General features: G+C 44.6%; 1 protein-coding gene across 1 annotated transcript in view; it reads right to left on the reverse strand.

The window, feature by feature from the left end:
- cfap206 (cilia and flagella associated protein 206) overlaps positions 1–20,084 on the reverse strand; it is a 48,983-nt gene that overhangs the window by 21,308 nt on the left and 7,591 nt on the right. Inside the window, exons 3-5 of the mRNA XM_078541331.1 lie at positions 11,540–11,623; positions 4,737–4,827; positions 1,473–1,661 (exon numbers count right to left, since the gene is read on the reverse strand). Of these exons, the coding sequence (XP_078397457.1) occupies positions 1,473–1,661; positions 4,737–4,827; positions 11,540–11,623 (364 nt within the window). The remainder of the gene's footprint in view (positions 1–1,472; positions 1,662–4,736; positions 4,828–11,539; positions 11,624–20,084) is intronic.

Genomic DNA, 20,084 nt, shown 5'->3' on the forward strand with positions numbered 1-20,084 from the left:
ATTCTAGTCCAGTGACAATACCACTATGCCACTGCCTCCCTTAGGCGGAACCCAAATTGGGTGTCAGTGAGCAGGTTATTGCTAAGCAAGTACCGCTTGATAGCACTGTTGATGACTCCTTCCATTACTTTACTGATGATCGAGAGTAGACTGATGGGGTGGTAATTGGCCAGGTTGGATTTGTCCTGCTTTTTGTGTGCAGGGCATACCTAAGCAATTTTCCACATAGCTGGGAAGATGCCAGTGTTGTAGCCATACCAGAACAGCTCGGCTAGAGGTGTGGCAAGTTCTGGAGCACAAGTTTTCAGTACTATTGCTGGAATATTGTCAGGGCCCATAGCCTTTTCACTGTCCAGTGCCTTCAGCCGTTTCAGCCGTGGAGTGAATTAAATTGGTTGAAGGCTGGCACCTGTGATGCTGGGGACCTCCGGAGGAGGCCAAGATGGATCATCCACTCGGCACTTCTGGCTGAAAATTGTAGCAAATGCTTCAGCCTTATCTTTTGCACTGATGTGCTGGGCTCCCCCATCACTGAGGATGGGGATATTTGTGGAACCTTTCACTCCAGTGAGTTGTTTAATTGTCCACCACCATTCACGACTGGGTGTGGCAGGACTGCAGAGCTTAGATCTGATCTGTTGGTTGTGGGATCACTTAGCTTTGTCTATCACTTGCTGCTTATGCTATTCGGCATGCAAGTATACCTGTGTTGTAGCTTTGCCAAGTTGACACCTCATTTTTAGGTATGCCTCATGCTGCTCCTGGCATGCCCTCCTGCACTCTTCATTGAACCTTCAAAGCTAATCTCAGCCATCTCCAGGATCACAGGGTCCTACCTATGTAAAGTTGCTCACATCCAATGTTGAATGATCCCAAACCCCAATTCACCCACACCGATGCTGAAATCCCTCCACTGTTGTTTCATCGCCTCCAGGTTTGAGTACTCCAATATCTTCCTCATCATTCAGCCAAATTTCACAAATGTATGAATAATCAATTTAAAGTTCTCCCTATCCCACACTAAGTATGATCATTTTATCATCTGCATCCATTGGCACCCCATCCCTCAGTGCATCAATATCAAATCCTTAGCTTCATCTAAAGTTTTGCAAAGGCCTCATCTTCCCCCTCCCGCTGCAACCTCCTCCAGCCCTCTACATCAGTGCACAGAATCCATTCTTTTGACCATGGCTTCCCTTCTACCCTTCCGTCCTCTGCATTTATTTAACAGTCTTGATCCAGACTTTGCAATGCTCTCCCTAAACCTTTCTGCCTGGCTAATTTTCTCATTTCTTCAAAATGTACTACTTTGATCGTGCTTCCAGTCACTTCTCTCAACACGTGGTTCAGCGTTGGTTTTCACTTCTATGGAATGCTTTAGGTATATTTTATTACATTAAGGGGTTATTGGAGTATAAACTTTTAATTTGGATGTTACACGCTAAAGTGTGAAGAGAAACCATACCACCTACCAGTTGCCTCCCTCACTATACTTATTTCAGTGGGGGATCCAAGGCCTGAGTGGAGCAGCATGTAGCTGACGATTTTACGGTAAAGACATTCCAATTCATCTCGTGTCCTCGCACGGCTATCTGTGATTTCTCTGCATGCAGGGGCCAACCTAGATTCCAAGACACAGCGATGTTCAGTGAGAAATTCCGCTGTATAGTGAGGTAATGGAACCAGCTCAGTGTTAATTCATAATTCCATAAAACATAGAAATTACACATACAATGAGATTTGCAATTTTATTTTATAATTTTTCCCAATTCCATTAATTAATGTAAGGAGAAAGTGCAGTCATTAACCCAAAACGCTTGACTGATCATGACAACTTAAGCTGTTTTTTGCCCTCAACTGAGGCTTTCCCTCTATCGTGGCAGACAGGGCCCTCAACTGAGGCTTTCCCTCCATCGTGGCAGACAGGGCCCTCGACTGTGTCCATTCTACTTTCCACATTTCTGGTCTCCCCTTTTCCCCCCGCCCAGAACCATGACAGGGTTACCCTTGTCCCCACCTTCCATTCAACCAGAATCACAGAATGGTACGGTGCAGTAGGAAGCCATTTGCCCATTGTGTCTGCACCAGCTCTGCGAATGAGCAAATCGCCTGGTGCCATTTTCCCACCTTCTTCCCTTAACCTTGCACATTCTTCCTTTTCAGATAACTATTCCCTTTTGAATGCCTCGATTGAACCTGCCTCCACCACACACTCAGGCAGTACATTCCAGACCTTAACCACTCTCAGTGAAAGTTTTTCCTCATGTCGCTTTTGCTTTTTTTGCCAATTACTTTAAATCTGTGCCCTCTCATTCTCAATCCTTTCATGAGTGGGAACAGTTTTTCTCTATCTACGCTGTCCAGACTCCTCATGACTTTGAATACCTCTATCAAACCTCCTCTCAGCCATCTCTTCTTTAAGGTGTTAGGGGGGAATAAAGGGGTACAGTAAGAATTTATTGTAAGGGAATGATACTGTTGGAATCTCCGAGCAGCCAATGCCTGCAAGTACATAGACAGTGAAAAAGCACCAGATGAACTTTATACACTCTTGAACTTTGTACACCCTCAGGGTTTGCAATCGCCAGCGAGGCCCTGGGAGTCAGACTGGAGACTTAGGTTGTAAAAAACAACTAAGATTGAGCCTGTTTACAGCCGCTAGGGAAAGAACAGATTGTCCTAGTTTAGGTAGGAGGGAAGGTCTCTGCCTGGGTGAAAATAGGGACATACCTGCATGTACCTGTTACCAGAGATGTCTGTTTAATGTAAACCTATATGTTGATGAGATCGGAATCTGGAAACTGTTCTTGTACGTGACCAATAATGTATAAATATGTTGAACACTTGTAATTTAGCAGAGTGCTATCTCAAGCTGCATTGGGATAGTTCTCTCCTTGCAATTGCTCGAATAAACGATCGTGACCTGTACCTGAGACTCCTGTGGTCCGTTTGTCAAAGTGACCACAACAAACGGAAACAGTCCCAACTTCACCAATCTATCTGCAAAACTGAAGTTCCTCATCCCTGGGGGCATTCTCATTAACCTTTTCTGCACTTTCTCTAATGCCTTCACATCTTTCTTAAAGTGCGGCACCCACAACTGGTTGTAATACTCTAGCTGAGGCTGAACTAGTGCCTTATACAATTCAACATAACCTCCTTGCTCCTGTACTCCATGCTCCTATTTATAAAGCCTAGGAAACTGTATGTTTTATTAACCACTCTCTCAACCTACCTTGTCACCTTCAGACTTATACACATAGACACCTAGGTGTCTATGCTCCTGCACCCCCTTTAATATTGTACCAGTTATTTTATATTGTCTCTCCATGTTCTTCCTACCAAAATGAATCACTTCACATTTCACCACATTGAACTTCATCTGCCACCTGTCCACCCAATCCACCAACTGTCTATATCCTTTTGAAGTTCTATACTATCCTCCTCACAGTTCACATTGCTTCAACGTTTTGTATTAACTGCAAATTTTCAAATTGTGCCCTGTACATCAGGGTATAGGTCATTAATATATATCAGGAAGAGTGAGGATTTCAATACTGACCCTAGGGGAACTCCACTACAAACCTTCTTCCAGCCCGAAAAACATCCATCAATGACTACACTCTGCTTCCTGTCACTCAGCCAATTTTGTATCCATGTTGCTACTGTCCCTTTTATTCCATGAGCTATAACTTTGCTCACAAGTCTGTTGTGCGGCACAGTATCAAATGCTTTTTGGAAGTCCAGTACACACATCAACAGCACTGCCCTCATCAAACCTCTCAGTTAACTCTATAAAAAAATCTCCAGCAAGTTAGTTAAGTATGATTTTCCCTTAACAAATCCATGCTGGTTTTCCTTAATTGACCTGCATTTGTCCATGTGACCATTAATTTTGTCCTGAATTATTGTTTCTTGAGGTTTTCCTACTACTGAAGTTAAACTGACTGGCCTGTAATTGCTGGCTTATCTTTACACCTTTTTCTAAACAAGGGTTTAACATTTGCAGTTCTCCAGTTCTCTGGCGCAAACCCCTGAGTCTAAGGAAAATTATGGCCAGTGCCTCCTCAATTTCCACTCTCACTTCCCTCAATATCCTTGGACACATCTCATCCAGTACTAATACCTTATCAATTTTAAGCATAGACAGCCTATCCAATATCTCCTTTCTTATCAATTTTAAATCCTTCTAGCGTATTAATTACCTCCTCCCACACCAGGGCCTGGATAGCAACTGCATCTGCCTTTACCAAGGAAGAAAAGTATTCATTTAATACCTCAACAATTCCCCCTGCCTCCATGTTCAAATTGCCTTTTTGGTCCCTAATCAGACCCACTCCTCCTTCTACACCCTTTTATTGTTCACAGTAATATCTTTGTTATCCAACATGCACACGGAATGGGTAGTGCCGGTTAATCAAAAATGCCAGTTAACGGAGAGTTCAATTTACCAATGGAATACAGCGCAATACTCAGACTTTATACTTATGTTCTGCCGACACAGAAAAATTTAGTGTAATTTTAATTTTTTCAGATCACTCCTGCGTCATTTTTAAAAACAAGTGATGTGGGCAGGTCAGCATGTACACTCATTACAGATGAGAGAACCCAAGCACACCGACATATAGAAAAAAAGCACTGCAGTCCAAGAGAAAATGGTCCCTATGCTTGTTGATACCCATCGATCCTAACAATGTAATACAGATTACCTGAGAAAGGTAATTATGGAAACTGACCTCGACTTGTGTAATTCATGTCAAAGTAAACTTGCATCTTGATTGTGTCAAGAGACGGTCGTTGTGGTTCAAGCAATCTGTCCACACAAGTCTAGAAAATAAATGGTGGTGGTCTTGTTAAAAAAAGAACTGCAATAAAAATGATACTGAAATATTGATTTGGGTTAGAAAATCACAACTGCACTTCTAACTTTTTGTTGCTCCATGTGAACATGATGCCAGGAACATGCAGTGGAAAATTGACCCTTTGAACTCAAAGTTAGTTACACTTATTCCTCCCAATATGACAGAAACTGAGCATTTCTTGATCAGCTAACATATATAGGCTTGTGAGTTCAGATTTGCTGATTAGGTAATGATCTTGATGGGCCGAATGGCAACTTTCTACGCTATCATGATTCTATGTGCATGCCAAAAACAAAAAGTTGCATTTTCACAGAATCAGAATCACAGAATCACACGGTGCAGAAGAGGCCCTTCGGCCCATCGAGTCTGCGTCGATACGTGAGAAACACCTGACCTACCTACCTAATCCCATTTACCAGCACTTGGCCCATAGCCTTGAAAGTTATGACGTGCCAAGTGCTCATCCAGGTACTTTTTATATGGGTGAGGCAGCCCACCTCCACCACCCTCCCAGGCAGCGCATTCCAGGCTGTCACCACCCTCTGAGTAAAATAGTTTTTCCTCACACCCCCCCTAAACGTCCACCTCCTCACCTTGAACTTATTTCCCCTCATGACTGACCCTTCAACTAAGGGAAACAGCTGTTCCCCATCCACCCTGTCCATGCCCCTCATAATCTTGTACACCTCGATCAGGTCGCCCCTCAGTCTTCTCTGCTCTAACGAAAACAACCCAAGTCTATCCAACCTCTCTTCATAACTTAAATGTTTCATCCCAGGCAACATCCTGCTGAATCTCCTCTGCACCCCCTCCAGTGCAATCACATCCTTCCTATAATGTGGCAACCAGAACTGCACACAGTACTCCAGCTGTGGCCTCACCAAGGTTTCATACAACTCCAACGTGATCTCCCTACTTTTGTAATCTATGCCTCGATTGATAAAGGCAAGTGTCCCATATGCCTTTTTCACCACCCCACTAACGTGCCCCTCTGCCTTCAGAGATCTATGGACACACACGACAAGGTCCCTTTGTTCCTCAGAACTTCCTAGTGTCATGCCATTCATTGAATACTTCTTTGTCAAATTACTCCTTCCAAAGTGTATCACCTCACACTTTTCAGGTTAAATTCCATCTGCCACTTATCTGCCCATTTGACCAACCCATCTATATCTTCCTGTTGCCCAAGACACTCAACCTCACTGTTAACCACCCGGCCAATCTTTGTGTCATCCGCAAACTTACTAATCCTCCCCCCACATAGTCATCTATGTCGTTTATATAAATGATGAATAATAGGGGACCCAGCACAGGTCCCTGTGGTACATCACTTGACATTGGCTTCCAGTCACTAAAGCATGCTCCTGTCATCACCCTCTGTCTCCCACAACTAAGCCAATTTTGAATCCACCTTATCAAATTACCCTGTATCCCATGTGCATTTGCCTTCTTTATAAGTCTCCCATGTGGGACCTTGTCAAAGGCTTTGCTGAAATCCATATAAACTACATCAACTGCACTACCCTCATCTACACACCTGGTCACCTCCTCAAAAAATTTAATCAAATTTGTTAGGTATGACCTCCCTCTGACAAAGCCATGCTGACTATCCCTGATCAAACCTTGTCTCTCCAAGTGGAGATAGATTCTCTCCTTCAGAATTTTCTCCGATAGTTTCCATACCACTGACGTGAGACTCACTGGCCTGTAGTTCCCTGGCTTATCTCTACAACCTTTCTTAAATAGCAGAACCACCATAGTGGCAACAAAAAGTTGCATTTTTATAGCACCTTTAACATAGTTAAAAGTCATAAGACACTTGACAGGAGTGATTAAGTTTGATCAAGCTCTGGTGTGCTGACTCTATCTGAATTTCGAGTATGGGAAGGGTTTTTCGGATGGTGGGGTTTACCCTAAGAGTTGATGGGCAACATATCTTCGCTAACATCGGCTACCCTGCAGCCAATTAACGCTCAGTAGATTGTTAATTGGCTCAGGCACGATTTCTGTCCCCAGCCGGGGAGGAAGTTTCACCTTAAGAGAGCTGCCGACCAATCGATTTGCCAGTAGCTCGGTAGTCCCAGCAGCGCCAGGTTAGAGCGGTGGCCACTGCTGGGACTACAGGCAGTCCCCAAAGAAGAGGAGATAATGGAGGCCAGCAGGCCCCAGCGAGGAGGGGTAAGAGGGCTGGTTTGAGAGGCCCCGGGTGGGGGGGGTGGGAGGGTAAAAGAGTAGGGGCTTTGGGGGTGGGGGTGGGGGTGGGCACAGGGGACCCCCAAAAGGAGCTCTGCCCCCTTGCTCCACACCAGCTCTCCGGAGCCACTTAAGTGGCCATTAATTGGTCACTTAACAGCTTTAATAGGCCCAAGTGTGGGTGGGCCTCCAAAAGCCTCCACCCCCCCCTCCATAAAATAGGAGAGAGGTTGGGGCAGGTGGGTAGACAGTGTGCAGACCACCTGCCCCAACCACCTTGAAACCCACCAGAGAGGGAGACTGTAAATTCCACCTTCTGCTTAATTATAGTGAGCTTCCTGCATAAGGTGGGAACCTATGTGGAAAACTCAATAGCTTACAGCAATTGAAGGACACAGTTTAGTTTTATCATTCTACTGCCAGGAGAAAGAAGCTAATCTGGTAATAGAAAACCATAGAAAAGTTACAGCACAGAAGGAGGTCATTCAGCCCATCTTGTCCATGTCAGCCTGAGGACACCTAGGTGCCCTTTCTAATCCCACCTTCCTGCACCTGGCCCATAGCCCTGCAGCTTACAGCACTCTAGGTGCAGGTCCAGGTACTTTTTAAAGGAGTTTAGAGATTCTGCCTCTACCACCAATTTGGGCAACGAATTCCAGACACCCACTACCCTCTGCATAAAAAAGTTCTTCCTCATGTCCCCCCCACACCTTCTGCCACTTATCTTGAATCTATGTCCCCTGGTTCTAGAATTCTCCACCAAGGGAAACAATTTTATCCTGTCCACTCTATCTAATCCCCTCATAAATTTTGTATACCTCAATCAAGTCACCTCTCAGCCTTCTTAGTTCTAAGGAAAATAACCCCAACCTATCCAATCTCTCCTCGTAGCTACACTTTTCTAACCCTGGGAACATTCTTGTAAACCTCCTCTGCACTCTCTCCAGAGCTATTTTGTCCTTCCTGTAATGTGGTGACCAGAACTGCACACAATACTCCAGTTGTGGCCTCATCAGTGTTTTATACAATTCCAACATTATATCCTTACTTTTATATTCTATACCTCTGCCAATGAAGGAGAGCATTCCATATGCCTTCTTTGAAACCTTGTCTACTTGAACTGCTGCCTTCAGGGACCTGTGTACTTGTACGCCAAGATCTCTCACTTCATCTACCCCTCTTAGTATATTCCCATTTATTTTATAATCCCTGTAACTGTTTGACCTCCCTAAATGTATGACCTCACACTTCTCTATGTTAAAATCCATCTGCCACTTTACCGCCCACTCCACCAACCCATCCAATGTCTGGTCGTACCTCTGTTCACTATAGCGTGACCCACTCCTCTGGTCAGCTAATAGAAATATCATGGAAGTAGAGCACCAGGAAGGGGAAGGGGACTTTTCAGGACTGATTGCTGCTGAATCCCAAAGGTGAAAGCAAAGAGGTTGCCCTGAAAGTGAATGCAATGGGTACTATTCAGCAGATTGGGCAGCAACACTAGAAAAGGTTTAGCGATCACCAGAGCAGCCCAGGTAAAATGGCCAATAATTACCTTATATTAATTCAGTGGTATAGTTAGAATCAAAGAATGGTTACAGGGCAGAGGAAGGTCATTTGGCCCATCGTGTCTATGCTGGCTCTCTGAAAGAGCAACTCAGCTAATCCCACCCACCTGTGTTTTTTTTCCCTTCAGATAATTATCCAATTCCCTTTTAAAAGCTACGATTGAATCTGCCTCCACCATGCTCCCAGGCAGTGCATTCCAGATCCTAACCACACACTGCATGGAACGTTTTTCGTCATGTTATTAACGGTTCTTTTTCCAATCACCTTAAATCGATGTCCTCTGCTTCTCGACTCTTCCACCAATGGGAACAGTTTCTCTCTCTCTATTCTGCCTGTAGCCCTCAAATTTTGAACATCTCAATCGAATTTCCTCTCAACCTTCTCTTCTCCAATCCATCTATGTAACCAAAGCCCCTCATCACTGGAACCATTCCTGTAAATGTTTTCTGCACCTTCTCCAATGCCTTCATATCCTTCCTAAAGTCCAGTACCCAGAATTGAACAAATTACCCCAGCTGTAGCCAAACCAGTGTTTTATAAAGATTCACCATAACTTCCTTGTTTTGTACTCTAAGCTTCAATTTATAAAGCCCAGGATCCCATATGCCTTCTTAACCACTTGCTCAACTTGCCCTACCAAGTTCAATGATTTATGCGCATACACCCCCAGGCTTCATTTCTTTCAGCATTCCTTTTAGACATGTATACTTTATTTTATATTGCCTCTTTTTGTTGTTCCTTCCAAAATGAATCAATTCACAGTTCTCTGCACTAAATTTCATCTGCCACATTTGCTATTCTCCAGTCCTCTGGGACCACCCTGTATCAGAAGAGGATTGGAAGATTATGGCCATTACCTCCACAATTTCCACCCTTACTTCCCTTGGTATCCTCAAATCCATCCCATCCAGTTCTGGCGCTTTATCAGCTTTAAGCACAGCCAACCTTTCTAATATCACCTCTTTAATCATTTTTTTTTAGCACATCCAGTATATCAACTACCTCCTCTTTCACTCTGAGTTTGACAGCATCTTCTTCCTTGGTAAAGACAGATGCAAAGTACTCATGAAGTACCTTAGCCATGACTGTCTCCATGCATAGATCCCCTTTTTGTCCCTAATGGGCACAGACCTCCTCTTACTGCCTTTTACCATTTAGATGCCTATATAAGACTTTTGGGTTTCCTGTTATGTTGGCTATGAGTCTCTTGTCATTCTCTCTCTTTGCCCCTCAATTCTTTTTAACTTGCCATTTGTAATTTCTATATTCAGCCTTGTTCCCACTTGTATTATCAACTTGATATCTGTCATAAACAACTTTTTTCTGCATCAGTTTTCTCTCCTTTTTTGTTATCTGGCTTTCGTTGCCCTACCTTTCCCTCTCATGGGAATGCACTTTGTACCCGAACCACCTCCTCTTTAAATGCAACCCATTGTTCATTACAGTTTTGCCTGACAATCTTGGAGTACAATTTACCTGGGCCAGATCCACTCTGAGCCCACTGAAATTCACCCTCCTCCAAGTCATTATTTTTACGCTAGATTGCTCCTTGTCTTTTTCCACAGCTAACCTAAACTTTATGAAACTATGAAACTTGACCTATCAACTCACAATGACTTAGTTATTTTCAATGTTTACCATGAATACCCATTGCAAAGCAGGGAACACTATGTACGAACAACTCTGAATATTCCTTCAATGGCATCCTTAAATTAATCCTTCCGTATAATGCAGCTAAGTGATGGATATACTTGTAATCACACCCGCACTGGGCTGCTCAACGACATACTGTAATCAGGTGACTTAGTTATTTTCAATGTTTACCATGAATACCCATTGCACAGCAGGGAACACTGTGTACGAACAACTCTGAATATTCCTTCAATGGTATTCCTAAATTAATCCTTCCATATAATGCAGCTAAGTGATGGATATACTTGTAATCACACCCGCACTGGGCTGCTCAATGACATACTGTAATCAGGTGTCATCCTCATAATCTGAATTTCTCACCTCTCGTACTCTGTCTGCAAGAGGAGATTTAGGAGGGTCGTATGGATCTGGAGGATTAGAAAAGGCTGCTTCCTGACTGGTTCAAAAATGCTGTCTTTTTCATTGGTCTAAACAGACAATCAGAGAGCAGTCTGCAGAAACAGGCAGTTTAAACAGCTGAAACATAAAAACTAGACGGATAATTATAACCTAACCTGCATTATACCCTGCCAGATTTTACTTTCATTGACTTCATTGCAGTTGACCTGCCTGATAGGTTAAGTTAAAATTATCCGAGAGGTCAGACAGTGCAAGGGGTGTCACCTTCCAAAGACCTATACATGGCGTGGCACTTGTGCATTTATGACCCCTGGTGTCTTAATTAACTTGGACTTCATGGGACTCCTTTATATTTTTCACAATTTCTAAAAAAGGTTGCAGCAATTACATTTCTCAAACACAATCCCACCTATTTAAAGATTCATGTGTTTAAAATATTTTCAACTCTCCCACTGGCTTGGTAGGTGTAATCACGGTGTATACACCAGGCCAGTTCAATTCCAAGTATGCGTTCAGTTAGTTGAACTCAATAAAGGCAATGGTTGAGATGCTAAAATTGGCCTTACTATAGTCTCAGTTATTGTGACTATCTAGTGACTCTGCTGGATCTGGAACGCATGTCAATAATGGGAAAGCACATATTTGGGATCAGCTGCAATATCTCCTTAGGTTGAATAGATTACCTGCGGTCACTGCTTAAGCTCACATGCAAAATGATCACTTGACTGATGTATGAAGGAGGTGGGAATGTAATACAGCACAAGTTACCACCTTGTGTGGGAGGACAAGAAAAGGAAGAAAACTGAAGTAGTGATCCCTGTTTTGTCTTCAGAGAAGCAACATTAGCAAATGTCAATAGTTACCGTGATGAGCTTGCGAACATCAGTCTTTGTGAGGGTTCTGTCCACATTGAATTCATATCTTGGATCCAGAACAACAGCTTTAACCTGTTTGAAAAAAAAACATCGTATAACTTTAAGGTAGAACCATAGAAAATTTACGGTGCAGAAAGAGACCATTCAGCCCACTGTGTCTTCGCTGGCCAAAAAGAGAGAAAAGGAACTAGCCGCTCATTTCAATTCCACTTTCCAGCTCCTGGTCCATAGCCTTGCAGGTTACAGCACTTCACATGCAGATCCAGGTACCTTTTAAATGAGTTGAATGTTTCAGCCTCAACCACCAACTTAGTCAGTGAATTCCAGACGCCCACCACCCTCTGGGTGAAAAGGTTTTTCCTCATGTCCCCTCTAATCCTTCTACCACTCACCTTAAATCTATGCTCCTTGGTAATTGACCCCTCAGCTAGGGGAAATAAGTCTTTTCTGTCTACCCTATCTAGGCCCCTCATAATTTTGTATCCCTCAGTAGGCCACCCCTTAGCCTCTTCTGTTCTAAGGAAAACAATCCCAGCCTTTCAATCTTTCTTCATAGCTGCAATTTTCAAGCCCTGGCAATATTCTTGTAAATCTCCTCTGTACTCTCTCCACAGCAATTATGTCCTTCCTGTAATGTGGTGACCAGAACTGTACAAAAACTTCCAGCTGTGGCCTAACCAGCATTTTATACAGTTCCATCATTCCATCCCTGCTTTTGTAGTCAAGACCTCGCCCAATAAAGGAAAGCACTCTATATGCTTTCTTGACCACCTTGTCCACCTGCCCTGCCACCTTCAAGACCCCGTGGACATGCACTCCAAGGTCTCTCACTTCCTCAACCCCTTCAATAACTTCCTGTTTATTGAGTATTCCCTTGCTTTGTTTGCCCTCCCCAAATGCATTACCTCACACTTTTCCAGATTGAATTCCATTTGCCACTTCTCTGCCTACTCAATCAAACCATTGACATCATTCTGGAGTGGACAACTATCCCCTTCACTATCAACTACATGGACAATTTTTGGGTCATCTGCAAATTTCCAAATCATGCCTCCCACATTTAAGTCTAAATCATTAATATATACAACACACAGCAAGGGCCCCAACACTGAGGCCTGTGGAACACCACTGGAAACCGTTTTCCATTCACAAAAATATCTATCGACCATTACCCTTTGTTTCCTGTCACTGAGCCAATTTTGGATCCAACCTGCCTCCTTCCCCTGTATCCCATGAGATCTCACTTTCCTGACCAGTCTGCCGTGTGGGACCTTGTCAAATGCCTTACTGAAGTCCATGTAGACAACATCCACTGCACTACCCTCATCAATCCTCCTTGTTACTTCCTCAAAAAATTCTATTAAGTTAGTAAGACATGATCTTCCCCTAACAAAACCATGCTGACTATCCCTGATCAATCCGTGCCTTTCTAAGTGACAGTTTATCCTATCTCAGAATTGTTTCCAATAAATTGCCTACAACCGAAGTCAGACTGACTGGCCTATAATTTTCTGGCCTATCTCTCGCACCCTTTTTTAAATAATGGCACAATATTGCAGACCTCCAATTCTCTGGGACCTTGCCTGTATCTAGTGAGGATTGGAAAATGATCCACAGAGCATCTGCTATTTCCTCCCTGGCTTCCTTCAATAGCCTGGGATACAATCCATCTGGCCCTGGTGATTTATCCACATTCAAGGATGCCAGTCCCTCCAGTACATCCTTTCTCACTATGCTTATTGTATTTAATATTTCACAATCCTCCTCTTTAACTAGAATGTCTGCATCATCCCTCTCCTCAGTGAAGACAGAGACAAAGAACCCTGCCCACATCGTCTGCATCAATCCACAAGATACCATGTACATCTCTGATTAGAAACATAGAAACAGAGAAAATAGGAGCCGGAGAAGGTCATTCGGCATTTCGAGCCTGCTCTGCCGTTCAATATGATCACGGCCGATCTTCTATCTCAATGCTGTACCCCTGCGCTCTCCCCATGCTCCTTGACGTCTTTAGAGTCCAGAAATCTATCAATTTTTTTCTTAAATTTTTAAAAATTCATTCACAGGATGTAGGCTTCGCTGGCTGGGCCAGCATTTATTGCCCATCCCTAATTGCCCTTGAGAAGGTGGTGGTGAGCTGCCTTCTTGAACCGTTGCAGTCCATGTGGTGTAGGTACACCCACTGTGCTGTTAGGAAGGGAATTCCAGCATTTTGACCCAGCGACAGTGAAGGAACGGCGATATATTTCCAAGTCAGGATGGTGAGTGACTTGGAGGGGAACTTCCAGGTGGTGGTGTTCTCATCTATCTGCTGCCCTTGTCATTTTAGGTGGTGGTGGTCATGGGTTTGGAAGGTGCTGTCTAAGGAGCCTTGGTGAATTACTGTAGTGGATTTTGTAGATGGTACACACTGCTGCTACTGTGCGTCAGTGGTGGAGGGAGTGAATGTTTGTGGATGTGGTGCCAATCAAGCAACCTGCTTTGTCCTGGATGGTATCCAGCTTCTTCAGTGTTGTAGGAGCTGCACTCATCAGGCAAGTGGGGAGTATTCCATCACACTCCGGACTTGTGCCTTGTAGATGGTGGACAGGCTTTGGGAGTCAGGAGGCGAGTTATTCGTCACAGGATTCCTAGCTCTGACCTGCTCTTGTAGCCACAGTATTTATATGGCTAGTCCAGTTCAGTTTCTGGTCAATGGTAACCCCCAGGATATTGATAGTGGGGGATTCAGTGATGGTAATGCCATTGAACATCAAGGGGCGATGGTTGGATTCTCTCTTGTTGGAGATGGTCATTGCCTGACACTTGTGTAGCACGAATGTTACTTGCTACTTGTCAGCCCAAGCCTGGATATTGTCCAAGTCTTGCTGCATTTGGACATGGACTGTTTTAGTATCTGAGGAGTTGTGAATGGTGCTGAACATTGTGCAATCATCAGCGAACATCCCCACTTCTGACCTTATGATGGAAGGAAGGTCATTGATGAAGCAACTGAAGATGGTTGGGCCTAGGGCGCTGCCCTGAGGAACTCCTGCAGTAATGTCCTGGACCTGAGATGACTGGCCTCCAACAACCACAACCATCTTCCTTTGTGCTAGGTATGACTCCAACCAGCGGAGAGTTTTCCCCCGATTCCCATTGACTCCAGTTTTGCTAGGGCTCCTTGATGCCACACTCATCAAATGCTGCCTTGATGTCAAGGGCAGTCACTCTCACCTCAGGAGTTCAGCTCTTTTGTCCATGTTTGAACCAAGGCTGTGATGAGGTCAGGAGCTGAGTAGCCCTGACAGAACCCAAACTGGGCATCAGTGAGCAGGTTATTGCTAAGCAAGTGCCGCTTGATAGCACTGTTGATGACCCCTTCCATTACTTTACTGATGATCGAGAGTAGACTGATGGGGTGGTAATTGGCTGGGTTGGATTTGTCCTGCTTTCTATGCACAGGACATACCTGGGCAATTTTCCACATAGCCGGGTAGATGTCAGTGTTGTAGCTGTACTGGAACAGCTTGGCTAGGGGCACGGCAAGTTCTGGAGCACAAGTCTTCAGTACTATTGCCGGAATGTTGTCAGGGTCCAGAGCCTTTGCCTTCAGTATCCAGTGCCTTCAACTGTTTCTTGATATCACGTGGACTGAATAGAATTGGCTGAATTGGCTATGATGCTGGGGACCTTCGGAGAAGGCCGAGATGGAACATCCACTTTGATTGTTGCGAATGCTTCAGCCTGATCTTTTGCTGTGCTGTGCTGGGCTCCTGCATCACTGAGGATGAGGATATTTGTGGAGCCACCTCCTCCAGTGAGTTGTTTAATTGTCCACCACCATTCACGACTGAATGTGGCAGAACTGCAGAGCTTAGATCTGATCCGTTGGTTGTGGGATCGCTTAGCTCTGTCTATCACTTGCTGCTTATGTTGTTTGGCACGCAAGTAGTCCTGTGTTGTAGCTTCACCAGGTTGACACCTCATTTTTAGGTATGCCTGGTGCTGCTCCTGGCATGCCCTCCTGCACTCTTCATTGAACCAGGGTTGATCCCCTGGCTTGATGGTAATGGTAGAATGGGGGATATGCCGGGCCATGAGGTTACAGATTGTGTTCGAGTGCAATTCTGCTGCTGCTGGCCCACAGCGCCTCATGGATACCCAGTCTTGAGTTGCTAGACCTGTTCGAAATCTATCCCATTTAGCATGGTGGTAGTGACACACAACATGATAGGGGGTATCGTCAATGTGAAGGCAGGACTTTGTCTCCACAATGACTGTGCTTTGGTCACTCCTACCGATACTGTCATGGACAGATGTATCTGCGGCAGGCAGGTTGGTGAGGATGAGGTCAAGTATGTTTTTCCCTTTTGTTGGTTCCCTCACCACCTGCCACTGATCCATATATTCAGTGACTTGGCCTCCACAGCCCTCTGTAGTAGAGAATTACATAGGTTCACCACCCTCTGAGTGAAGAAATTTCTCCTCAGCTCAGTCCTAAATGGTCTACCCCATATCCTGAGACTGTGACCCCTTGTTCTAGACCCTCCAGCCAGAGGAAACATTATCCCTGCATCCAGTCTGTCCATCCCTGTCAGAATTTTATAGGTTTCAATGAGATTGGCCCTATCTTTTCCTTCGTTATTCTCTTGCTCTTGAAGTGCTGGTAAAGCATCTTAGGATTTTCTTTGATTTTACCTACCAATATTTTTTGTATCCTCTCTTTGCTTTCCTAATTTCCATTTTTACTTCACCCCTGTACTTTCTATACTCCTCTAGGCTTTCTACAGTATTAAATCTTTTGTGACTGTCATAAGCTTTCTTTTTCTGCTTTATCTTGGCCTGTATGTTTCTGGATAACCAGGAGGCCTAGATGTGGCAGTACCACCCTTTTACTTCATGGGGACATGTCTACACTGTGCCCGTAGAACCTCACCTTTGAATACTTCCCACTGATTTGACAGTTTTTCCTTCTAATAGCAGTATCCAGTCCACTCTCGCCAGCTCACCTCTTAACTTTGTAAAATTTGTCTTTCCCCAATTTAGAACTTTTACTCCTGTGCTATCTTTGTCCTTTTCCATAATGATACTAAATGTAACTATATTATGGTCACTATCTCCAAAATTGTCCCCCACTGCTATTCATCCAGTTGCCCAGCTTCATCTTCTAAGACTAAATCTAGAATTGCTTCCCCCCTCATTGGGCTTGTTGTTGGCTATAAAAGTTCTCTTGTTCAAGAGTTCAATAATTTTGCGCCCTCTGTGCCCTTCACACTGTTTGTATCCCAATTGACATTAGGGTAGTTGAAGTCCCCAACGATTACTGCCCTATTGTTTTTGCACTCAGAAATCTGTCTACATATTTGCTCTTCTAACTCCCTTCCACTATAGTGCACACCTAGCAGTATGGCTGCCCCTTTTTTTATTTCTAAGCTCAACCCACATGGCGTCATTTGATGCTTCATTTAGTATAAGGTGGTTAGTAGTAATGCCACCGGACTAGTAATCCAGACAGCCAGGATAATGCTCTGGGAACATGGGTTTCAATCCCCCCACGGCAGCGGGTGGAATTTAAATTCAGTTAATAAATCTGGAATATAAAGTTAGCCTCAGTGATAGTGACTGTGAAACTATCATCGATTGTCACAAACCCATCTGGCTCACTAATGTTCTGGTCTGGCCTAACTGTGACTCTAGACCCACAGCAATGTAGTTGACTTTTAATTGCCCTCTGAAATGACCTAGCCAGGTCAGTTCAAGGGCAATTAGGGATGGGTAACAAATGTTGGCCTTGCCAGTGACACCCACATCCCATGAAAGAAAAAAAATCATCCCTCCTCACAGCTGTAATTGATTCATTAACCAATAATGCTACACCCCCACCTTTAATATCCCCCTCTCTATCCTGCCTAAAAACTCATATCCAGGGATGTTGAGCTGCCATTTTTGCCTCTCCTTAAGCCAAGTTTCTATTATAGTGATGATATCATGCTGTCAGGTATCTATTTGTGCCCTCAGCTCATCAGCTTTATTTACTATGCTCCTTGCATTTACATATATACCTTTTAACACTGCCAAATTCCTGTGCTGTACACATTTTAACCTGTGCTGCTTCTGTCTTTCAGAGTCACTCACTAATTCTCCATCTCCCGTTCCCTGCTCTGAATTTACCCTCAGGTTCCCATCCCCCTACCAATCTAGTTAAACCCTCCCCAACAATGCTAGTAAATCTCCCTGTGAGGATATTCATCCCAGTCCTGTTCAGGGGTAGCCCGTCAGGCTTCTACAGGTCCCACCTTCCCCCCAACCAGTCCCAATGCCTAAGAAATCTGATGCCCTCCCTCCTACACTAGCTTTCCAGCCACGTGTTTATTCACTCAATTCTCCTAGTTCTGTACTCACTTGCACGTGGGACTGGGAATAATCCTGAGATTAATGCTTTAGTGGTCCTGCTTTTCAATCTCCTTCCTAGCTCCCTAAAGTCTGCTTTCAGGACCTCATCCCCTTTCCTACCTAAGTAATTGGTACCAACATGGACCATGAACTCTGGCTGATCACCCTCCCCCCGAAGAATGTCCTGCAGTCGCTCCATAACATCCTTGACCCTGGCACCAGGGAGGCAGCATATTATCCTGGAATCATGTCTTTGGCCACAGAAATGCCTGTCTGTCCCCCTATTACTACTGCTCTTTCCCTCCTCTTTCTCCCCTCCTGTACAGCAGAGCTGTCTGTGGTGCCACAAACTTGGCTCTGACTGCACTCCTTCGACGAGCCAATGCCCTCACCGTTATCCAAAACGAAAAACCGATTGGTGAGCTGGACCCCAGGGGACTCCTGCACCACCTGCCTAATTTTCTTGGACTGCCTGGCGGTCACCCATTTCCTTTCTGCCTTGAGGCTCCTAAGCTGCGGTGTGACCACCTCTCTAAACGTGCTGTCCATGTAACTCTGAGCCTCGCGGATGCGCCACACTGACTCCAGCCGCCGCTTGAGCTCTGAAACCTGAAGCTCAAGGTTCTGCAGCTGGTGACACTTACTGCACATGTAGTCATCTAAGACACTGGTAGTGCCCAAACTTCCCACATATTACAAGACACGCATTCCATACTACTGAGCTGTCCTACAATGGCTTCAAATGAATTCCCTTGTGTTAACTTTATTTTACTTTGGTTTACTTTTGCAACTTTATTTTACCTGGCCTCGACATAACTTTATTTCCCTATTGCTTGTGTTTCTTACTTAAATGTAAATAGCCCCATCTTTTGAAAATAATGTGTTTTTCTAATTCTCAGCTACTTGATGACACTCCCTAACAGCAGTTTCCTCACCAACCAATGAACTTATGTTTCTTATGCGATGTTAGGTGCTGACTGCCTGGCTCGGGGTCCTCCTCTCGCACCCTCCTCTACGCACTGCTGACTGCCTGTCCCAGGGCCCTCCTCTCGCACTTGCTGCTTTTCCATTCTGCATCTTATTTACATCATACAAGGTTTTCCTGTATATTAGTTTTTAAAGAACAGCAGGCTGAGCTTGAGCTTTGGGTAAAATCTTTGATTTATTTTGCGTTTTTAATGATACTTTGTTGAATTTTGTACCATGCATTAGTAGTTTTACCCTATGATTTGCCAGTTAGGCATATTTGCTTCCTTTCCTGTCACCAATTTCCTTCATTACTCTTGATTGCTGCTGTCATTTAAAAATCACTCCATGCAGAGTGTTTAGCATGATTGCTTTGAGGGTTTTAAACATGCTGCATGATTTCGATGAGAAAGGGGAGAAAATAAAGCACCTATAAATGTAACTACGAAGGGAGCTGAAGCAATGCTGCAAACCTCTGGTGTGTGTGAGGCATGGGTTAATAGAACCCTCTCTGAGAGCAGACCAGTCTTCACCATGTGCAAGCTGACAAGAGTTGTGCCATCTGCTGCAGGATGACTGGCATTCATCCAGAACAGGGCCAGCCACTGCAGTTGAAATAAAGCTTAAAATAACACAAAGTTTCCAAAGAATTGAAGTGTTCCAATTCACTCCAGAGAACATCTGCCACGTCAGGTAGACTCAGTAATGCAAACACGCATCAAACAAGTGACAACTACTCTGTTTGCAAAGGGAACAATTCATTATGTTCCCTGTGGACTGGAGTTGATCTCCCTCCATCAAGTCTGCCTGGTCCTTAACTGCAGAGGGACCTCCACCTTCATCCTTCAACATCAAAAAAAACAGTTTTGTCCAAACTTTCATTTGGACCAATTTAAACAATTCCTCACCCCTACCTCCTCCTCCTCCTCACCCCCACCTCATCCTCCTCCTCACCCCCACCTCCTCCTCACCCCCACCTCCTCCTCACCCCCACCCCTACCTCCTCCTCACCCCCACCTCCTCCTCCTCCTCACCCCCACCTCCTCCTCACCCCTACCTCCTCCTCCTCCTCACCCCTACCTCCTCCACCTCCTCACCCCACCACCTCCACCTCCTCACCCCCACCAACTCCTCCTCCTCACCACCACCTCCTCCTCCTCCTCACCCCCACCTGCTCCTCCTCCTCACC

This window comes from Cetorhinus maximus, chromosome 5 (genome assembly GCF_964194155.1).
Source record: "Cetorhinus maximus chromosome 5, sCetMax3.hap1.1, whole genome shotgun sequence".
Classification (NCBI taxonomy): domain Eukaryota; kingdom Metazoa; phylum Chordata; class Chondrichthyes; order Lamniformes; family Cetorhinidae; genus Cetorhinus; species Cetorhinus maximus.